At 42.7% G+C, this 18,697-nt stretch overlaps 1 protein-coding gene across 2 annotated transcripts in view; it reads left to right on the forward strand.

Annotated features, from left to right (window-relative positions):
• The window catches only part of limk1a (LIM domain kinase 1a), a 53,027-nt gene that overhangs the window by 15,188 nt on the left and 19,142 nt on the right, over positions 1–18,697 (forward strand). For both annotated transcript variants that reach the window (XM_048612669.1, XM_048612668.1), the window contains exons 3-9: positions 1,121–1,259; positions 2,263–2,372; positions 3,468–3,674; positions 10,821–10,926; positions 13,062–13,240; positions 15,330–15,504; positions 18,323–18,409. In XM_048612669.1, coding sequence (XP_048468626.1) covers positions 1,121–1,259; positions 2,263–2,372; positions 3,468–3,674; positions 10,821–10,926; positions 13,062–13,240; positions 15,330–15,504; positions 18,323–18,409 — 1,003 coding nt within the window. The remainder of the gene's footprint in view (positions 1–1,120; positions 1,260–2,262; positions 2,373–3,467; positions 3,675–10,820; positions 10,927–13,061; positions 13,241–15,329; positions 15,505–18,322; positions 18,410–18,697) is intronic.

An 18,697-nucleotide genomic window follows, 5' to 3' on the forward strand; every position in this document is an offset into this window, starting at 1 on the left:
GTAGCAACTGTGCTGGCAGACAAGAGGGGCAAGGTTAAATGAGGATTTGCTGTCTGTGTGCTAACAATAAAACTTCGTCCCAGACTTTACTTGGCTTCATAATTACTGTGTCCAAAGTCATGAAACTCGAAGTAAACTTGGAAAATGGTTTTTTTTCAAAATAAAACCAAGCTTGGCATCTGATTTCAGTCTGAAAATTCTGGATAATCAGACTTGAGTGTCCAGTTCAGACTTCCACATCGTTCTGTCGTCGACTGTTCCCAGTTTAATAATTAGCTGTTAACTGCTTCTGGGGCTTGTCTACCCTCCCATTTCCCATGGAACAATGTTGTTTGCAAATGCATTCCTTTCACATCAGTAACTTCCCTGATGTCATCACTCTGACTTGGATTGCAGTGTATGCTAGAATGTCTGGCCGGATTTGTAGCTTTGGAGAGATGCACAGCGATGGGTACTAACGTCAGTTCTCTATTTCGTTACTTGGTGCCTGAGATCTTTTGATCTGTTGACAACAGCTGTGGCTCTTGCCTCTTTCCCTTTCCCCCAACACCCCCCCACCCCCCAACCATGTGATGTGGGCATCACTTGGCAAAGCCCAAAAGGTGGTTGAGTGCCTCCACCAAGCATCGCAGTGTGGATTTAACTGAACTGCTGTTCAGTGCATGCTTCATGAGAGTGGGTCTGCAGCTCGACAGGTCCGATAGCCTGGGAGTAGGTGGCTCACAAGTTGGAGGGTAGGAGTGCAAGAGCTCTGCCTGGTAACCTGGCTGTCAGCTAGGGTCTAGGCCCGAAATGTCAGCCTTCCTGCTCCTATGATGCTGCTTGGCCTGCTGTGTTCATCCAGCTCTACACCTTGTTATCTCAGATTCTCCAGCATCGGCAGTTCCTACTATCCCTGTCTGCTACTGCTCGTGTCTTGGGTTTTGTTTATGCCCGTCCCATCTGCAGCAGTGTCCTCCTCTGCTTAAGGTTTCTTTGCGTTTTCGAAACATATTCCATTCTTAAAAATGCGAAGAGGAGGAATTTGCAGAGATGTGGAGAGGAGAAGGGAGAAGCTTTCCTCTGGGCTATAATGACCATGTGATTGTACTTCTTGTGTTTTGTTTTTCCGCCTGTACAGATGCTGTGAGTGTAACATCTCGCTCTCTCACTGGTATTATGAGAAGGAAGGCCGGCTGTACTGTAAGAAGGATTACTGGGCCAGATTTGGGGAGCTGTGCCATGGCTGCTGTGAGCGTATCACCAAAGGGCTGATCATGGTAAGTGTTTACACTGAGAGCAAGCAATACCAACTAATGCCACATGTGTTCACCGGAAATTGGAAGCCTCCACCAGTTAACAGAGTTGATCCTTCCTCCAGCAGCCTTACTAATCAGTCTCCAGACTTCCAAAAATAAGGCCATCTCGTGTGAATTTGAGGTTTGTACGTTGACAGATTTAATGGAATTTGTGCAGCCATCTTGGGAGTTATTCACCAGAACATGATTGAATGCTGCTGTAAGGTTTTGAAGCTGGACTGAAATGAGATTATTAACTTGGGGTGGGGGCAAGGAGTGCCTAGTGTATTCATTATGGAGAAAGTACCTACAACCTCGCAACTAATCCTTAGGACCTGTAGCAACCTCCCAAGTCACAAGAAATAAACTGGATCTTTGAATGTATAATTGGGGGCAGAATGTAAAACTCAGCAAGTGATACTGCCTAAAGATACTGGCCTTGAACTGTGCATTTCTAGTCCTCAGACAGTACAGTGCAACGTGGAAATGGTTCTGAGATGGCCAGTGAAATTATCAACTTGGCTTTAAAACAGTGGTAGTGAGATGAAAAGTTGGAAGCTGGTAATTGCCTGCTCGAGATGAGTGAGCTTGGGGTGAAGGGATTATGTGAAGTCCTTTTTAAAAATGATTAGTAAGTTGAATCCCAAGAACACTGGACCAAGGAGCCAAATTTAATAAAGGGAAGATGCCAAAGTAGGTTAGGTTTGAGGAGCTGGTAAAGAACTGTGTGTAATTCTGGGGTGGGGTATGAGCGGAAAATTTTAAAAACACAGTCGTTGAGGTTGTGGGCCTTTGGGATTGGTAGAATAAACCCAGCGCCTGCAACGAGTTTATTATTGGCAGCTGTGACAGGAAGATGCGCAACTCCTGCCTCACCAGCAACATCTGTGTCACAGCCTGAACAGCTCTCATCACCCTCAACCGTGCTATGTGACTACTGGATGTGTCTGTTTGCACTGTCTATCTTTGCTGGCTTATCTTCCAGGTCGCTGGAGAACACAAGTACCACCCCGAATGCTTTGTGTGCCTGAAGTGTGGTGTATTTATTGGAGATGGAGACACCTATGCATTGGTAGAACGCTCCAAACTCTACTGGTAAGTATAGAGTTTGGGGATCAGACACTTTTGACCTGAAACTCTGTCCGTTATGTTTGTTATTATGTGATAAGCTGATGATGGGGGTTAATTCTTCTGAGTTTGATTGTAAAATGGTTCCATTTATTTGTTTGACTGTAATAGAGCGGTATTCGGTTAGATGCCAAAGAAACAGTCAAAACAGTCCCTGGTTTTCCGTATTGGAGGATGGCCCCTTGTACAGTGTTAACACTCGGCTGTCCAACTTAAATAATTGCTACAGTATTGAACACTTCCCTGGTAGACTGAAATGTGACACTGTGTGGTGCCTGTACACATTGGATAAGTCATACCTCTGTGTATGTAATTTGTTCCAGGCCTTCAGTCCATCAATGTTAGAGTTCTTATTCTGTAGTCCTGACCATTCTTCTAAATCTGTGCTTCTGAAACTTGTACTTTCCTCACTGCGACTGAGTTTTGAGGTTTGAAAATTGTTGGGACTTCTCAGCGAGAAGTATGCGAGCTGGGCCGGGCCGGGCCTGTTCGTGAGGAAGCATAATTGTTAGAAATTGGTTGGAGCTTCACTGAAGCCATTGCTGTGCCGGGGCCAAAGACCCTAAAACTTCAGCTTGCAATCCCATGTGGTATCATGATCCCCAGTTTGGGAAGCCCTGTTATGGTTGGACTGGTTATTTTGTTTGGTGTGAGAAACAACTGTGGGACAGTATGTGGTACTTGGGCCATCATTAGCAAACTCTTTGGTTTTAAACAAATAGCTGGAGATGTACCAATTTTCTTCATCCTGCCCTCTTACTAATCGACCTAAGAAGGCATCATAGCTGTTCTGATCCACTCCTTCTCTGTACTGTCTGGCCAGGGAGCTGAGATCATTGATAAGCAGTATGTAGTAGTAATGCTAATTTTTGTTTTAATTTCCCTTCCTCTCTTTCCAACAAGATTAGTATCCTAGCATAGATCAGGTACTGACGATGGAATAGTTTAGTTTGCAGTTATATTGGCTGTGTCTCAGACACTACTAGTAATCTTTTCTCTCAGTTTGGTAACCATCTAAGATTACAGTTTTACATTCCACCTTGTTGTTTGTCTCTCCTGCAGTGGTTGCTGCTATTACCAGACGGTAGTTACGCCTGTAATTGAACAAATCCTCCCAGACTCTCCCTGCCCTCAGATCCCACATACTGTGACTTTGGTTTCAATCCCAGCCTCCACGGAGGGAAAGCGAGGCTTCTCTGTGTCCATCGATCAGTCCTGCAGTCCCAGAAGTTCCTCTTCGGAGCATGTGCACACCGTACGGGTCAAAGAGTAAGTGAAGATGATTATGATATAATGGGCAAGGGCATTTGTCACTGCCTCATGATGGGTGAGATGCACCTTGATGGTTCACAGCCATTCTGCGGTCAGCTGTTAGCGGTAGTGGGTCATTAGGCTGCAGCTTGTTTCCTTGCTGCAAGAAGCTGGTTTTACATCGGGGTGTCGTCCCTGCAGCACTTTAACTGTGTACCTCGGGACCAGTGGATACTGACGAATGTTGGGTCAGGCAATGAATGGGTGACATGGTGGCTCAGTATTTAGCACTGCTGCCTCTCAGCGCCAGGGACCTAGGTTTGACTCCAGCCTTGGGCAACTGTGAAACTCCACATAGACATTCTCCCTGTGTCTGCGTGGGTTTCCTGTGGGTGCTCCGGTTTCCTGCCACAATCCAAAAATGTGCCGGTTAGGTAAATTGGCCGTGGGAAATTGCCTATAGTGTCCAGAGCTTCAGGCTAGGTGGATTAGCCACAAGAAATGCAGGGTTAGTTGGATAGGGTAGTGTGTTTGATCTAGGTGGAATGCTTTTCAGAGGGTTGGTGTGAATTTGATAAGCTCAATAGCCTGCTTCCACACTGCAGGGATTCTATGATTCTGTGGGAGTCTATTTGTTCGTGCAGGGCTTCACTATTGAGCTCAATGCCATTCTTTCTCAGTAATGCCATGCATCTAGACCGTGGTCCATCACTGGACCTTGACAGATCTGAGCAGTGCTGAGCAAGAGATGTTGAATGTAGTTGTATTACCATCATGCAGTTCCTGATGTGTTGTTGGGCTCCAGATGTTGCTTTATCATTGACTGACTTGGAGAGAGCCTGTCTTGAAACTGATTAGCTGCTGGAACGTATGGCTCGTAGTGGCTTCGTCCACTAGGACCGAGACTCCAGCTGTCACATTTCACTGTGGAAATCTGCATTTGTGAAGTGAATGCTAGCCCTACCAGATCTGAGTAGTATTACATACTTAGCAGACAGTGGAGTCACTACGAGAGTTCAAAGTAGCAGCCTTCTGAGCTGTTTGACAGGATTTAACAGCAACTTCAGATTATATCAAGTTTTTCTGGAATAGAATGCCATTAATTTTTATTAACAAGTTGAGAACATATTCAAGTGTTTGTTTTGAATAATGTCAGATATGTGGACACTAGACAACCACCAGCAATGCAGCTGGTTCAGGATGAGGCCAAGTGTGGCTGTGGTCTTTGTTGGGCTACTGTGGGAATTGTTACAGCGATGAGATTTCATACGTACCCTAGATGGTGTAAAGGGTGAGAACAGTCATCAGAATTCCTGGAGGTGGTGGCAGAAATATTCTGCACCAACCTTGCGTGTTGTTTGTTTTTCAATATGCAAAAGACCTGGTTTCGAAGGGTTAATTATCGAATTGTACTGTTTGTTTCGTGCATCCTAATACTTGTGTATCCTTTTGTTTTAATGGCTTGCTGAGCTTATAGATTTCCCATAGGGATTGGTCGTGGGAGGTCTGTGCTCTTAATCGCAGCTGGCAAGCATTTTGATACAAGCTAGCATTAATGCCGAAAATCATTGTTCAGTATTCCTCATGGCAAAGTGACCCAGCTACATCTTGAGACTATTATGCAATTAGTTGTTGGAATTTTCTTTAAATTAGCTGCTGACTAAATCCTGTCTCTGGTCAGGTCAGAACTTACATTATAGAAAACACCGAAAATTGTCTAAAAGATTAACAAGGAGGGGAAAATTCAATAGCGAATGAGAAGTCATGAGAAATATAAAAATAGCCAATGTTTCTGTAGATTTTAAAAAAAGGAAAGTGTTAACGAAGTGACCAACGAATGTTGGTCCTATCGTGTTGGCAGCTCACCAGCTTCTCAAGGGCAACTAGGGACAGGCAATAAAATGCTGCCCAGCAAGCAACGCCCATGTTCCGTGAGTGAATGAAGGAAAGGGAGTGAGTCTGGGAAACTAATGATGGAAAATAAGGAAAAACTGAAAGAACTGGGGATGTGATAGTAGGAACTGCAGATGCTGGAGAATCCGAGACAATAAGGTGCATAGCTGGATGAACACAGCAGGCCAAGCAGCATCATAGGAGCAGGAAGGCTGATGTTTCGGGCCTAGACCCAGGTCTGGCAGCATCTATGGAGAGAAAAGAGTTAACATTTTTGGTCCAGTGACCCTTTCAGAGCTGATGATCGCTGGGAATAGGTTGGTATTTATGTAGAAGGTAGGGTGGGGGTAGGAGTGAATGATAGGTGGAGATAGAGCCCGAAGACAGAGAACGACAGTTGGACAGACAAAGGAGTGGGTAAAGGTCAGCCTGGGAGAATGATTAGCTGGTAACGGGGACCATTAGTAACCAACAGTGGGTTGTGTGTGATAGCAGCCCCATGTGATGACAAGGCCTGGTGTGTGGGAGTAGGGGAATGACATGGGGGAAGGTGCTCAAGTCCTAAAACTGTTGAGCTGGATATTGAGTCCAGAAGGCTGCAGAGTTCCCAAATACAAAATGAGATGCTGTTCTTCCAGTTTGCGCTAAGCTTCACTGGAGCACTACAGCAAGCCTGAGATACAGGTGTTGGCCAGGGAATAGGGTGGTGTGTTGAGGTGGCAGGCAACTGGAAGCTCGGTGTTTTTTGCAGTCGCAGTCTACACTAGGCTCCCCAGTGGAGAGGAGGCCAAATTGTGAGCAGCGAATACAGTAGACTAGATTGTGTGGAGTGCAGGTAAAGTGCTGCTTCACCTGGAAGGTGCATCTGGTGTCTTGGAGGGTGCAGGAGGAAGTAAAGGGACAGGTGTTACACCTTCTGTGGTTGCAGGGAAGATGCCTTAGGGCTGCAGGGGAGAGGTGTTGGGAGTGGAGGAGGAGTGGATCAGGGTGTCCTGGAGGAAACAGTCCCTGCAGAAGGTCGACAAGGGAGAAGAGGGAAATGTGTCTGGTGACAGCAGAAATGGCAGCTAGTGGTCTTCTGGATGTGGATGCTCCTGGGGTGGGTGGACGCAAGGAGAAGAGGAGCTCCTTGTAAAATGAGGAAAGGACAGTGAATTGAACGGGTATTTTGCATCGGTCCTCTCTCTATAGAGGTTACAAGGAACAGCCCAGAACTGGCTGTAAATCAGACGGAGGGGAAGGAAGAACAGAAGAAAATTATCACCAGGGAAGTGATACTGAGCAAATTGTTGGAGTTGCAGACCAACAGATCCTTACGTGTCGATGGACTTCACCTGGGGTCTTTTAGAAGAAGTGGCGATTGAGATATTTGTTGTGTTGATTTAAATTTTCCAAAATTCTCTAGATGTGGGGAAGGTTGCACTTAGAATGGAAATAGCAAATGTAACCAGTCAAAAAGGGACAGAGTGGGAGAGCAGGAAACAACAGGCCAGCTGACTCCTCTGTCATAGGGAAAATGTTGGTAACTATAATTAAAGTTGTTATAGCAGGGCATTTCGAAATGCTCAAGGTAATCGGGCAGATTCAGTTCTGTTTGTGAAGGGGAAATCATGTTTAACCAATTTATTTGGAGTTCTTTGAGGAAGAATGCGTATTGTGGATGTACTTGGATTTCCACAAGGCGTTTGATAAGGTGCTGCAACAAACGGTTATTGTAGAAATTAAAGAAATAAATGACTCTGAAGGGATGGAAGATATGTTTGTTAAATTTACTGAAGATTCATAGGAAAGAAAGTTGTGAAGAGGACATGAGGCTATAGAGGGATAGAAATAGGTTAAGGTAATGGACAAAGATCTTTCAAATGGAACGTAAGAGAAGCATATTATCTAAATGGTAAGAGATTTTAGAGCTCTGAGATGCAATGTAATCTGGGAGCCCTAGTACATAGAGTCATACAGCACAGAAACCCTTTGGTCCAACCAGTCCATGCCGAACATAATCCCAAACTAAACTAGTCCCACCCACCTATCCTGGCCCATATCCCTTCAAACCTTTCCTTTTTATGTACATATCCAAATTTCTTTTAAATGTTACAATTGTGCCTACATTAACCATGTCTTCAGGAAGTTCATTCCACACGCAAACCACCCTTTATTTTAAAAAAAAAAATTGCCACTCATTCACATGAATGACAGAAGGTTAGTCTACAGATACAGTAAGTAATTAGGAAAACTAAAATAATGTTATTGTTTATTATGAGGGGAATAATTGAATCTAAAATTAGGGAGGTTATGCTTCAGTTGGACAGGACACTATTGAGACTGCATCTGGAGTACTGCGCAAAATGTTGGTCACATTTATTTAAGGAAGGATAGAAACATATTGGAGGCAGTTCAGGGAAGGTTTACCAGATAAATACCAGGAAAGGGGGGCTGCTTTTTAATGAAGAAAAGTTGGACAGGCTAGGCTGTTATTTGCTGGAGTTTAGAAGAGTAAGATTGACATGTAGAAGATTCTGAGGGGTTTTGACACAACAGATGTTGAAAGAATGTTTCCTCCTTTGGGAGAATCTAGAACTAGGGGGTCACTGATTTAAAAAGTAGGGGGTCGCACTTTTACAAGAGATATGGAACTTTTTTCCTCTCTGGCTATTGAGTCTTTGGAACTCTTCATCGGAAGCATTGGGAACGGAGTCCCAGACTATTCATTAAGGGAATAGCAAATTGATACCAGAAAATAATCTTTCAGTGATGCTTCATAGGTAAGCTGATATCAGAGCTTTTTAATTACATGAGTAGATCGATGGAGGTAGGAAAGGGGAATAAAGGCAATACGCAATAAACAGGTGAGTGTAGGAGTGGCACCATGGCTCAGTGGTTAACACTGCTGCCTCACAGCGTTAGGGTCCTGGGTTCAATTCCACCCTTGGGTGACTGTAAATGTGGAGTTTGCACATTCTCTCCATGTCTGTGTGGGTTTCCTCCGGGTGCTCCGGTTTCCTCCCACAGCCCAAAGATATGCAGGTTAGGTGGATTGGCCATGCTGTGTAGGTTTGGTGGATTAGCCATGGAGAATGCAGGGTTACAGGGACAGGGTAAGGGGTGAGATGCTGTTCAGCGGGTTGGTGTGGACTTGATGGGTAGAATGGACTGCTTCCACCCTGTAGGGATTCTATGATAGGGAAGATTAGATGAAGTGTGAAAAGGAGCACAAAACCAGAGGTCCCTGAGTCTGACAGAATGGTTGGATAACATGTTAATTAAGGCCTTTGGGATGCTTTCCTTCAATGGTTTTGAATATAAAAGCCAGGTTGTAATGTGGGAAATGTATAAGATACTGGGTTAGTTCATCGTTGGGGTTTTGTGTCCAGTTCTGGTCACCACGTTAAAGGAGGATTAGAGAGGAGATTCACATGGATGTTTTCAGTGCTCTAAAATTGTAGCTATAGGGAAAGATTAGATAGGCCAAGATGAGGGCTTGATTGAAGTGGACAGGGAACATGTGTTTCCCCTGATGGAGAAGTCAGTTATCAGGGAGCATAGATTCAAAGTGATTGGTAGAAGGGTTGGAGGGGACATGAGGAAATGTCCTTTCCACTCAGAAGGTGATAGGAGTGTGGAATTTACTCCCCAGTTTGGTGGTTGAGGCAAAAATCATTCCTCATTTAGAAGGAACCTGGATCTGCCCATCAAGTGCTGAAAGCTATGGGCCAGGTGCTGGAAAGTGGGATTGGAGTGAGCGGCCAGTTTATTCAGAGGCAGAGATACGATGGGCTGATTGGTCTCTATGTGCTGTAACTGTTCTGCAGCTCAATGGAAATGACCAGTTCTTTGTAATGATCAATACACTCAACAAAACCTGCAAACTTAACTCCTTAAAGTCCCTCGATTACCTTCTTCACAACAGCTGGGATGGCCAATGGAAGTCTTACTGCAGGTACTAACAAATACCAACCATCATTAATGAAACAGAATGGTAGATGCCAACTATATAATGAGTGAAGTTGGTGGGAGGGGCTTAATTCATATGGCGGTGGGGGGGAATATGCGAGATTAGGGAGTAGAAAATGCCAGTGTTTTATTGGAAGCAGATGGGAGAATTACTTCAGGTGTACAGAATGGAGACGTTAGGAAGGTTTTCCCTGCTTAGGTGAGGGCAGGGGAAGATGGTTGAAAGATTTGGTAGAGGTGTTAAATTGTGTGTGTGAGTGTGAGTAGCTAGTTCTAAATCTGTTTCCATTGATGGAGAACAAGAGAGCATAGATTTAAGGTAATTAGCAAAAGAAGCAAGGAGACAGTGGTAGCGTTTCACACTGAATGGTTAAGGTCTGGAATTTGCTACCAAGGAGACCGATGGAGCCAGGTCTAATTGAGGCATCCATGAGGGAATTGGACTATTATACAACGAGGAAAAACATGGTGTTGTTGGGAGAAGACAGCAGAATGGCATATGGTAAATTGCTCCTTTTAGACAGCCAACACAGAGTATGACGGGTCAAATGGTCTGCTGTGCTGCCACAAATCTGTAGTGTGTTCCCTAATTTTATTGTGCACTGGCTGCCAAATGTTTTTTTTGTGTGTTCCCGTGAATATTTTTCACAGCTGTACACAGAGTAGTTCAATACATAGGAGGAGACATATGTGTCTTGCAGCTGTGCACCTTAACAGGAATGTTGGTCACTAACTATATTTAATAGCTGGGAATGCTGAGGAAATGTCTGATCCACTGAGTTAACTTGGTATTGGAATCTATCAGCACAGTGAATTTCTTATTTAATTGTCTAATTTACCTGGGTTAATTTCCTTTTCACAAAATGGTTTATGTTGAGTTGCTATGATTTGAGTTGTTTGCGTTGAATGTCAGAAAATAGGAGTTTCCTGCTTTTAAGAGAATAATGTTATGATTAATGCAGTCATCTTAAGACTCCTGATGACTGTGGTCACTTGTCTCTTGGTTCCCTTTTTCTTCTGAAGAATTAACAGCCTTTGGATGATGTATTTCCCAATATTATGCAACATTGGTTTATCTCTTGTGACTATATAATGTGTGTCATTGATCTTTTGTACACAGGCTAGTTGGTATAATTATTAGTTGATTGGAATATGTTTTTGAAGATGTGGCTGGCCCGTTCTGAGAATAATTGGGTAGACTTCATGAGCCATCAGTATAAGCAATTGTAGAGGGGTTTCAGGTACCAGTGGATTATAGTTGCGGGTTTTGTAGCTCCCTCCTACAAGGACCTCATTACTACGATACCGTTTTTCTTGCAGAGTTGATGCTGGTTGCATCAGTCCAGATGTGAAAAACTCCATTCACGTTGGTGACAGGATCCTGGAAATCAACGGAACGCCAATCAGGAATGTGCCTCTGGATGAGGTAAGCTGTGAATCAAATGACTGTACCTTTGATCTGTAATATTTTAATATGCGTGTATCAGACTGAATGACTGAGTCTCTTAATATAACTGTCCAAAGTTAACTAAGAGAAAGGACGTATGTATATGGAAGGCTAGGAGAACCAGCTTCGGGATAAGGTGATGGCCTAGTGGTATTATCAGTAGACCATTAATCCAGAGACCCAGGTAATGTTCTGTGATCCTGGGTTCAAATCCTGCCATGGCAGGTGGTGGAATTTGAATTCAGTTTTTGAAAAAACATCTGGAATTAAGATTCAAATGATGACCATGAATCCATTGATTGTTGGAAAAACCCATCCGGTTCACTAATGTGAAGGAAACTACTGTACTTGCCTGGTCTGGCCTACGTTTGATTTCAAACCCTCAGCAGTGTGGTTGACTCTGAATTGCCCTCTGGGCAAATAGGGATGGACAATAAATGCTGGCCTTGCTAGTGACGCCCTCATCCCTTGATTGAATTAAAATATAAACAGTGGTGATGGTGGTGGGGAGGCCAGCTGTCCCCTGTAAGTAGAATGGTCATAATTGGTGAAGAGCTCCTCTTCCGATTATAGACTGCTTCTCCATTGCTTATGCTGAGTCAATCAATAGCAAACATGGGAGAGAAACTGCCTGAGATCGGAGGAGCAGCAAGCAGTTTGGAAAGCAAGCGTTGGTAGTTAGGGAGTAACCGGGAGAACTAGAGCACCTATTGACTGGGGATTTCATTGTGAATATAGCAGGCCCTTTTGAAACCTTAGAACTTGTCCCATCATTCAACAAGATCATAACTGAACTGCTTACGGCTTCAACTCCACGTTCCTGCGTACCCTCAATTTTAAACTGACAAGGGAGTCAATCTACCTACCTCTGCCTTAAAAATTTGAGGGAGCCCATCTCCAATGCCAGCAGGGCTTTTACCATTGGCTGTGCTTTTAGTCTGACTGGTATTGGGGGCTGTGGAGGAGGATGCAGATGCAAAACACAGAGGACAGTTTTAAATCTGATTAACAAAGAAATATTCAGCTAACTGGAAGCTAGGAATATCGCAGAGGTAATGAATTCCTTGCAAATGAATGTAGATTATTTTGTTTAAGTGTGGATAAGCCCAGGAGCTACTATATGGGGAAACATGTAGTGGATGTCAATGTAATGAAGCTTGTTAGTTGTTGAATTTAAATTGGAGATGTACTAAAAGGTAGTAAGTGCCTTGTTAAAATGTTCCAGCTTTGAGCATATGTAATGGAAACACATTAGTTATGACTCACCAGTCCGTGAAACTCATGTTTAGGATAATGGCTTTTTATGTGTAGGAGTGTCAGTTATTTTTGGCGGGGAGGAACAAATCTTTTGCTAATTTATGCTTGTGTTCTTATGCCATTTTAAATACTGCAGAGTCTAAGAAATATGAGCTTTGCTTGTGTGTTGTGGCTTTAATGGAGGATTGATAATTACTGAGGTATTGATGCATTATAATTTGTTTGAGTCTAAATACCCTGTCTGTCGATGTGAAGGTATAGTCAGGTTACTGCATCACCTGATGCATAAATTACTGAGAACGAGAAAGGAACTCCTGGACTTTGGTGGGGAGAGTGGGTTTGAAAGGCAGAACCATATCTTGGCCCCTAAAGTTGCCACTGGGAAATGCCAACTGCGTATGGTGGAGAGAATGGACAATGTGAGCTCTGTACTGATTCAGATGAGATGCCAACCATTTAGGCAGAAGTAAACTGGAAGTAATGAAGTTGAAGAGAGGGGGTGTATCTCTGTTGGAAGGAGGAAATGGGTCACAACAACCATGTGCAGGTGCAGTGAAATAGGAAGAAGCTGTAAGTGGTGGCATAGAATGGGAGGGGGGGGCGTTTAGGAGGGATCACCTGGATAAAATGGGCTAAGGCAATCCTACATGGTTGGGAGAGCAGGATAGTAGAAAACAGAAAATGTCATGTGTGGAGCGAACAACTGCATGTACAGCAGCAAGAGGAGTAATACTAGCAAATACAACTGGAGGGCAAGGTGATCTGATATAAAATGGTCCTGACGTTTTTCCTTGACCATATCTCCATCCTGTGAAAGGTTTAATATATTTGGATTGTGTGACGTTTGACTTGTGCAGATTGACCTCCTGATTCAAGAAACCAGTCGCTTGCTCCAGTTAACCATTGAACATGATCCCCACGACATGTTGCTGGAGGACCAAGCAGAGACCATCAGCCCGATGTCTGATATTTACAGCCCACGGAAATTAAGTGCCCCTAATGGAGAAGGTAGCACGGTCAAAAAACGCCCCATCATGTAAGGACGCTTTATAGTTTGTACTGAATGTCCACTTGATCTGCTGTTTCTTAACATACACCATCCTATAATCTGATCTTTTAAAAACGCAGCAAAACATAGTACAGAACGAGATGATTTTGGCCCATCATGTTCCTGCTGGCTCACTGAAAGAGGCATACATGTTTAAGAATTCTCCCTTCCCTGTTATATTGACCCATTCAGTCCCTCATTCAATTAAATCTCAAGCTTGGCAGTGAGGAAGCATCAAGCAGAAAATGGATACCTCCAGAAGATTGGGGGAATTAAAATGATGTGTTCACTATCATAAGGCCATTCTTCTTCTCTTTCATGGTTGGTTTAGAGTGGAATCGGCACAAGACCTGACTGAAGCTGTTTTCCTTCATTCTGAGAAGCTGTGTTGATTTGGCACTACTACCACCCTTTACTGTTGAGGGAACTGAAAGGAGCTGAACATCAGCTGAGAACAGGAACCTGCGAATTTCCCGTTGCTTTCTCAGTTCTACTAAGTAGAGTTGATCATGTGTAATCAAAACACTTTCTATTTTAAGAAAAAAATTACAAATAATTTTAAAACCTCTCTGACATGATGCTGGGTATTATTGACTTTATTGGGAGAAAAGTGCAGTCTTCCATAGAAGGGAATTCAGGAATATTTATTTTTGTATGAGATGCTGTAGGAGTCTCCAGCTCTAGTAGTTTGGGTATTAAAAATCCAGTGGAAATCTCTGCAAAGGAACGGAGAAATACATAGAAAATAAGAAAGCGACAGCATAGAAACAGCTGTCCAGACTAATCCCATTTCCCAGCTCTTAGTCTGGTGTCCTGTAAATTCTGGCACTTTGGGGTTTCTGCCTCTGCTACCTGTTTTTGTCAGGCAGCGAGTTCCTGACTCCCATCACAGTCACAAAAAATAATTCTCCTCGAATCCTTTCTAATCCTTCTACCAATTACTTTTAAATCCATGCTCTCCTGGGTCTAATATCACTGCTTTTGAGTCCCTTATCATTTTTAAGGGCCCTAATTAAATGCCTCCTCTGTTGCAAAGCAAACAACCCCAGCTTGTCCAATCTTTTCTCAGTTAAAATTCTACATTCCTGGCAAGACCTATAAATCTCTTTTCGACCCTTTCACATATAGTCACATCCTTCCCATAATTTAGTGATCAGAACTGTGCGTAGTGTTCGGCTGTGAGGTGTTTAGTATAGGTACAGCATAATAAACTTGCGATAGCCTTTTATTAGTGGAAGCATAAAATTTATGCTAAATGCTTTCTTTACCACGTTGGACCTGTCCAACCACCATTAGGGATCTGTGGATTTGCACTTTTTTATTGCCTCTGATTTTTCCCAAATGCATTTCTTTGTGGCTCCTGTGTATTGAATTGATTTCTATTCTCCTTCAGAGATATTATTCGTCACTTTCAGAGGGTTCTGGGTGTTGGGAGTAGAATAGTGGAATCTTTAAATTCTGGGGTTATTCTCTTGGACTCCTCAGGGTCCCTATGTGCAGCTCTCATCTCAACTGCAGAAATGACTATCTGGTTTATCTTGGTCCCTTTCTGTTACTACATTAAACCTAACCGAATTGCTGCAACCAAAATGCTGTTGCCCCTGCCAGCTGCCCAGTTTAATTCCCTAAAACTAAGTCCAGAGCTGTGGTTTTTCTTGTTGGGTGCTATATATAATCTTAAAATGCACTCAGCAGAACTTTAACTGCGAAATATTTCGGTAACCTCTATTTGCTGTTTTCTTTTAATTGTTTAGAGGTTGGATAGAACAATGTGATCGTCTTTTTTTTCTCTGCTCATTCAAGCCCAAATTCATCTTAAAATGTTTCTTACCAAGTCACTGTTTTATCTGGCCTGCAATGACACTTGGTTGAAGCAAAGATATGTAGCAGAAATGACGTGAGCATCAGGTATTTGTACCTCCGTGGTAATTGTGTTACTTACTACTCCTGGTTGAAGTCTTCCGTTTGTTCAATAATTAGTCACTTAATCTAATAAAACATGGAGTTCATTGAATTTGGTTGATTAGACCATTGTCGGTATCAGTTAGTGTGACTGTTGGTCTTCATTCATTTCCAGGAGAAGCTGCAGTATTGACAAGTCGCCAAGCACTGGATCACCTGCCTCTCAAAAGAAAGATTTGGGCCGCTCAGAGTCTCTGCGGATTGCCTCAAAAATGCATCGTATCTTCCGCCCTTCTGACCTGATCCATGGTGAAGTGCTGGGAAAAGGCTATTTTGGACAGGCTATTAAGGTATACTTTATACAAACCACAATTGTGCTTGACAAATATGATATTTGTCTTTAAATGACTCCAGGAGGCAACAGGGGAATGATTATGGATGTAATTGATATGGATTTCCATGAGGCATTCTAAAAAAGTGCCTCTCAAGAAACTCGAAGCCAAATGTTAAGCTCATGGAATTGAAGGAAATCTATTAACTTGGTTAGGAAATTGGGAAGATATTTTAAATAGTTGGATGTGACCAGTGACGTTCACTAAACATCTGGACTTTAGATTTTCACAGTATTCAATTAATTACTTTGGGATTGAAAATGACATCCGTTTAACTGGCATGTGGCAGCACTGTAAGCAGTAAAGAGAAGTTGAACGTTACAAAAATTAAGTTAATGCTTACAATTGTGACAAATTATTTCTTCCAAAAGGATAGAACTGAGCCTTTTCTCAATAGTGTGAAGCTATAAACAGAATCTGACGACTTTAAAATCTTTGTAAATAAATCATCAAAATATCCTTTACTGTAAGAATATAAAAAGCAGAAGCAGAAGTAGGAGTAGGCAATTTGACTTTGAACTTGCTCTGCTATTCAGTAAGATGATGCATGATCTAATCACATGTTGCTGTCTTGCCTCCTTCAACACTTGGCTCCCTTGTTGATCGAAAAGCTATCATCAACCTTGAACATTTTTGATTACTCCTTCACTACTCAGTCACTGAGAATGCTAAAGATTAACAACCCTTAAAGAGGAGAAATTCCTCTCCGCTCTGTCTTAAGTGGGAGCTGCCTTATTTTGAAACTGTGCTTTATGTAAGATTGCCCTGGAGGGAACCATCCTCTAAGCATTTACCTTCGACCTTGCCAACACCCCTCCAGAATCCTGTACGTTCCAAAACAGTCACCCTTCTCGCTCTTCTAAACTCCAATGAGTATAGCCCATCCAAATCAACCTTTGTTTCATAAGACAACAGCTTTCATCCCAGGTATCAACCAAGTTCTCTCAACTGGTCCCAACATAAATATTTCCCTTCTGGAGACCAGAACTGCACAAGTACTCTAGGTGTAGTATCAGTGGTGCCCTGCATAATTGTAGCAAAACTTCCTCACTTTTGCGTTCTCTGTCTTACTTTCAATCAAGCCCAAGTTCCATTTGCTTGGTGCACCTCCAAGCTAGTATCTTGGCTCTGAAATGAGGACAGTCCAATCCCTGTATTGCAGCATTCCATAGGCCCTCTGCATTCTTAATGATATTCTGCTTTTCTAGTCTTCCTAGCAAACCCAGAAACATCATGTTTTCTGACAACATGCTCCACCTGCTAAATTTTAGCCCATTCCCTTAACCTGTCTTTACCACTTTGCAGACTCTGTGTCTTTATCACAAGCTGCTTTCCTACCTGTCTTTTTATCCTCAGTACGTTTGTCTATATTACGCTCGGTCCCTTCATTGAAGTAATTGATACAGATTATATATAGTTGTACCACCAAAACTGATCCCTTTGGCACCCTGCTCAGAAATTTACCAACGTTCAGTTTGAAATTGACCCATTTATTTTGACTTCTGAGAAGGTTCATAATGAAATTGACAAGACTAATAGAATGCTAATTGTTATAGCTGGAGGACTGGAATACAAGGGGGTGTAGAGCTAATTTGTTTCTGCTGTACAGACGCCTTTTTTCAACCACACTTGAAGCACTGAGAGCAGCTCTGTGCACCACGCATTACGAAGGGTAGAATAGTCTTTGAGTGTGTGTTTGGGGAGGAGGGGGGTGCAGTGGAAAAGAGAGAGCGTGTTTGTTTAGATTTACCAGAATGATACTTAGACTCCAAGTGTTTAGTTATATGAAGAGACTACTTCAAGTAGGATTTTATTTCCTGGAATTTAGATTTTTAAGTGGTGACTTCATTGAAGCCTTCAAGATATTAAAGAGAACAAGCAGGGATTGATTGTGAAATATTTCTGATGGTTGGAAAGTTTTGGAATGGGGTTAAAGTCTGAAAGTTACAGTCAAAACGTTTCTGGAGTGTAACTCAAGGAGGGGTGGGGGTGGGCAGTGGAAGGCTAAACAAACTTATATTTGGAAACCTGTTTCACAAACAAATGATGCTAGATCAGTTGTTTTAAATCTGAGATTGATATTTTATTATTAATCATGAGGATATAGGTCAAGGCAGTTATATAATTAGGCACAGGACTGCCATATCTCGTTCAATGACAAAGCAACCTCTCAGGGCCAAATAACCTATCCCTTGTTTCTACTGCCTTGCTGCTTCTACTGACTTCGTGCACACCAGTTGAATACCACATTTCCAACAATGACTTCTCTTCAAAAGTGCTTCATTGATTTAAAGCACTTTAGGGTATTCAACGTCACCTTCGCAAATTCTCTAGGTTCCAGCAGGGTACAGGGTGCAAATGTAACCCCATTATTTAGGAAAAAAAAAGAGAGGGAGTGTGAAAACTAGGGAATTTAGACTAATTAGCCAAACATTAGTAATGGGGAAAATACTAGAGTCTGTTCTAAAGGATATGACAACGGGGCACATAGAAAATATGAATGGAATTAGACAAAACCAACATAAATTTATGGAAGGGAAATCGTATTTGACAAACCTGCTATAGTTTTTTGAGGGCAAAACTAGATAATTATCAAAGGGAGATCCAGTGGATCTTTAGTTCAAAGTGTTGTTTGTGAACAGTATTCCTGTCTATTTTATATGTTCATGCTTTGAGCCTTGAATCTACAATTGGAATTGTTTTGTGGTTTGGAGGGACTCGATGTTGTAGTTTCCACCTTGCTTTTCACATGTACTTTATTTTTCCTTTTGATCAGGTGACACATAGAGAGACAGGAGAGGTCATGGCAATGAAGGAACTGATTCGCTTTGATGAAGAAACCCAAAGGACTTTCCTGAAAGAGGTTGGTCAATAAGACTTTCATTTCTGTGCCTGTGGTCTAATGTAACACATCCATAATCAATGCTCTATCATGTCCAGTAGCATGAATAGGAATACTAATATGTATGCTAATATACTGTTGGCCTAATCAGCCCAGCTCATCCCCGCCTCCCTAACATGTCCTTCCTCCCACCTATCCCCTCGTCCCACCTCAAGCCCCACCTCCTTCTCCTACCTACTAACCTCATCCCGCCCCCTCGACCTGTCTGTTCTCCCTGGACTGACCTATCTCCTCCCTACCTCCCCACCT

Source organism: Rhincodon typus, chromosome 26 (assembly GCF_021869965.1).
Source record: "Rhincodon typus isolate 14 chromosome 26, sRhiTyp1.1, whole genome shotgun sequence".
NCBI lineage: Eukaryota > Metazoa > Chordata > Chondrichthyes > Orectolobiformes > Rhincodontidae > Rhincodon > Rhincodon typus.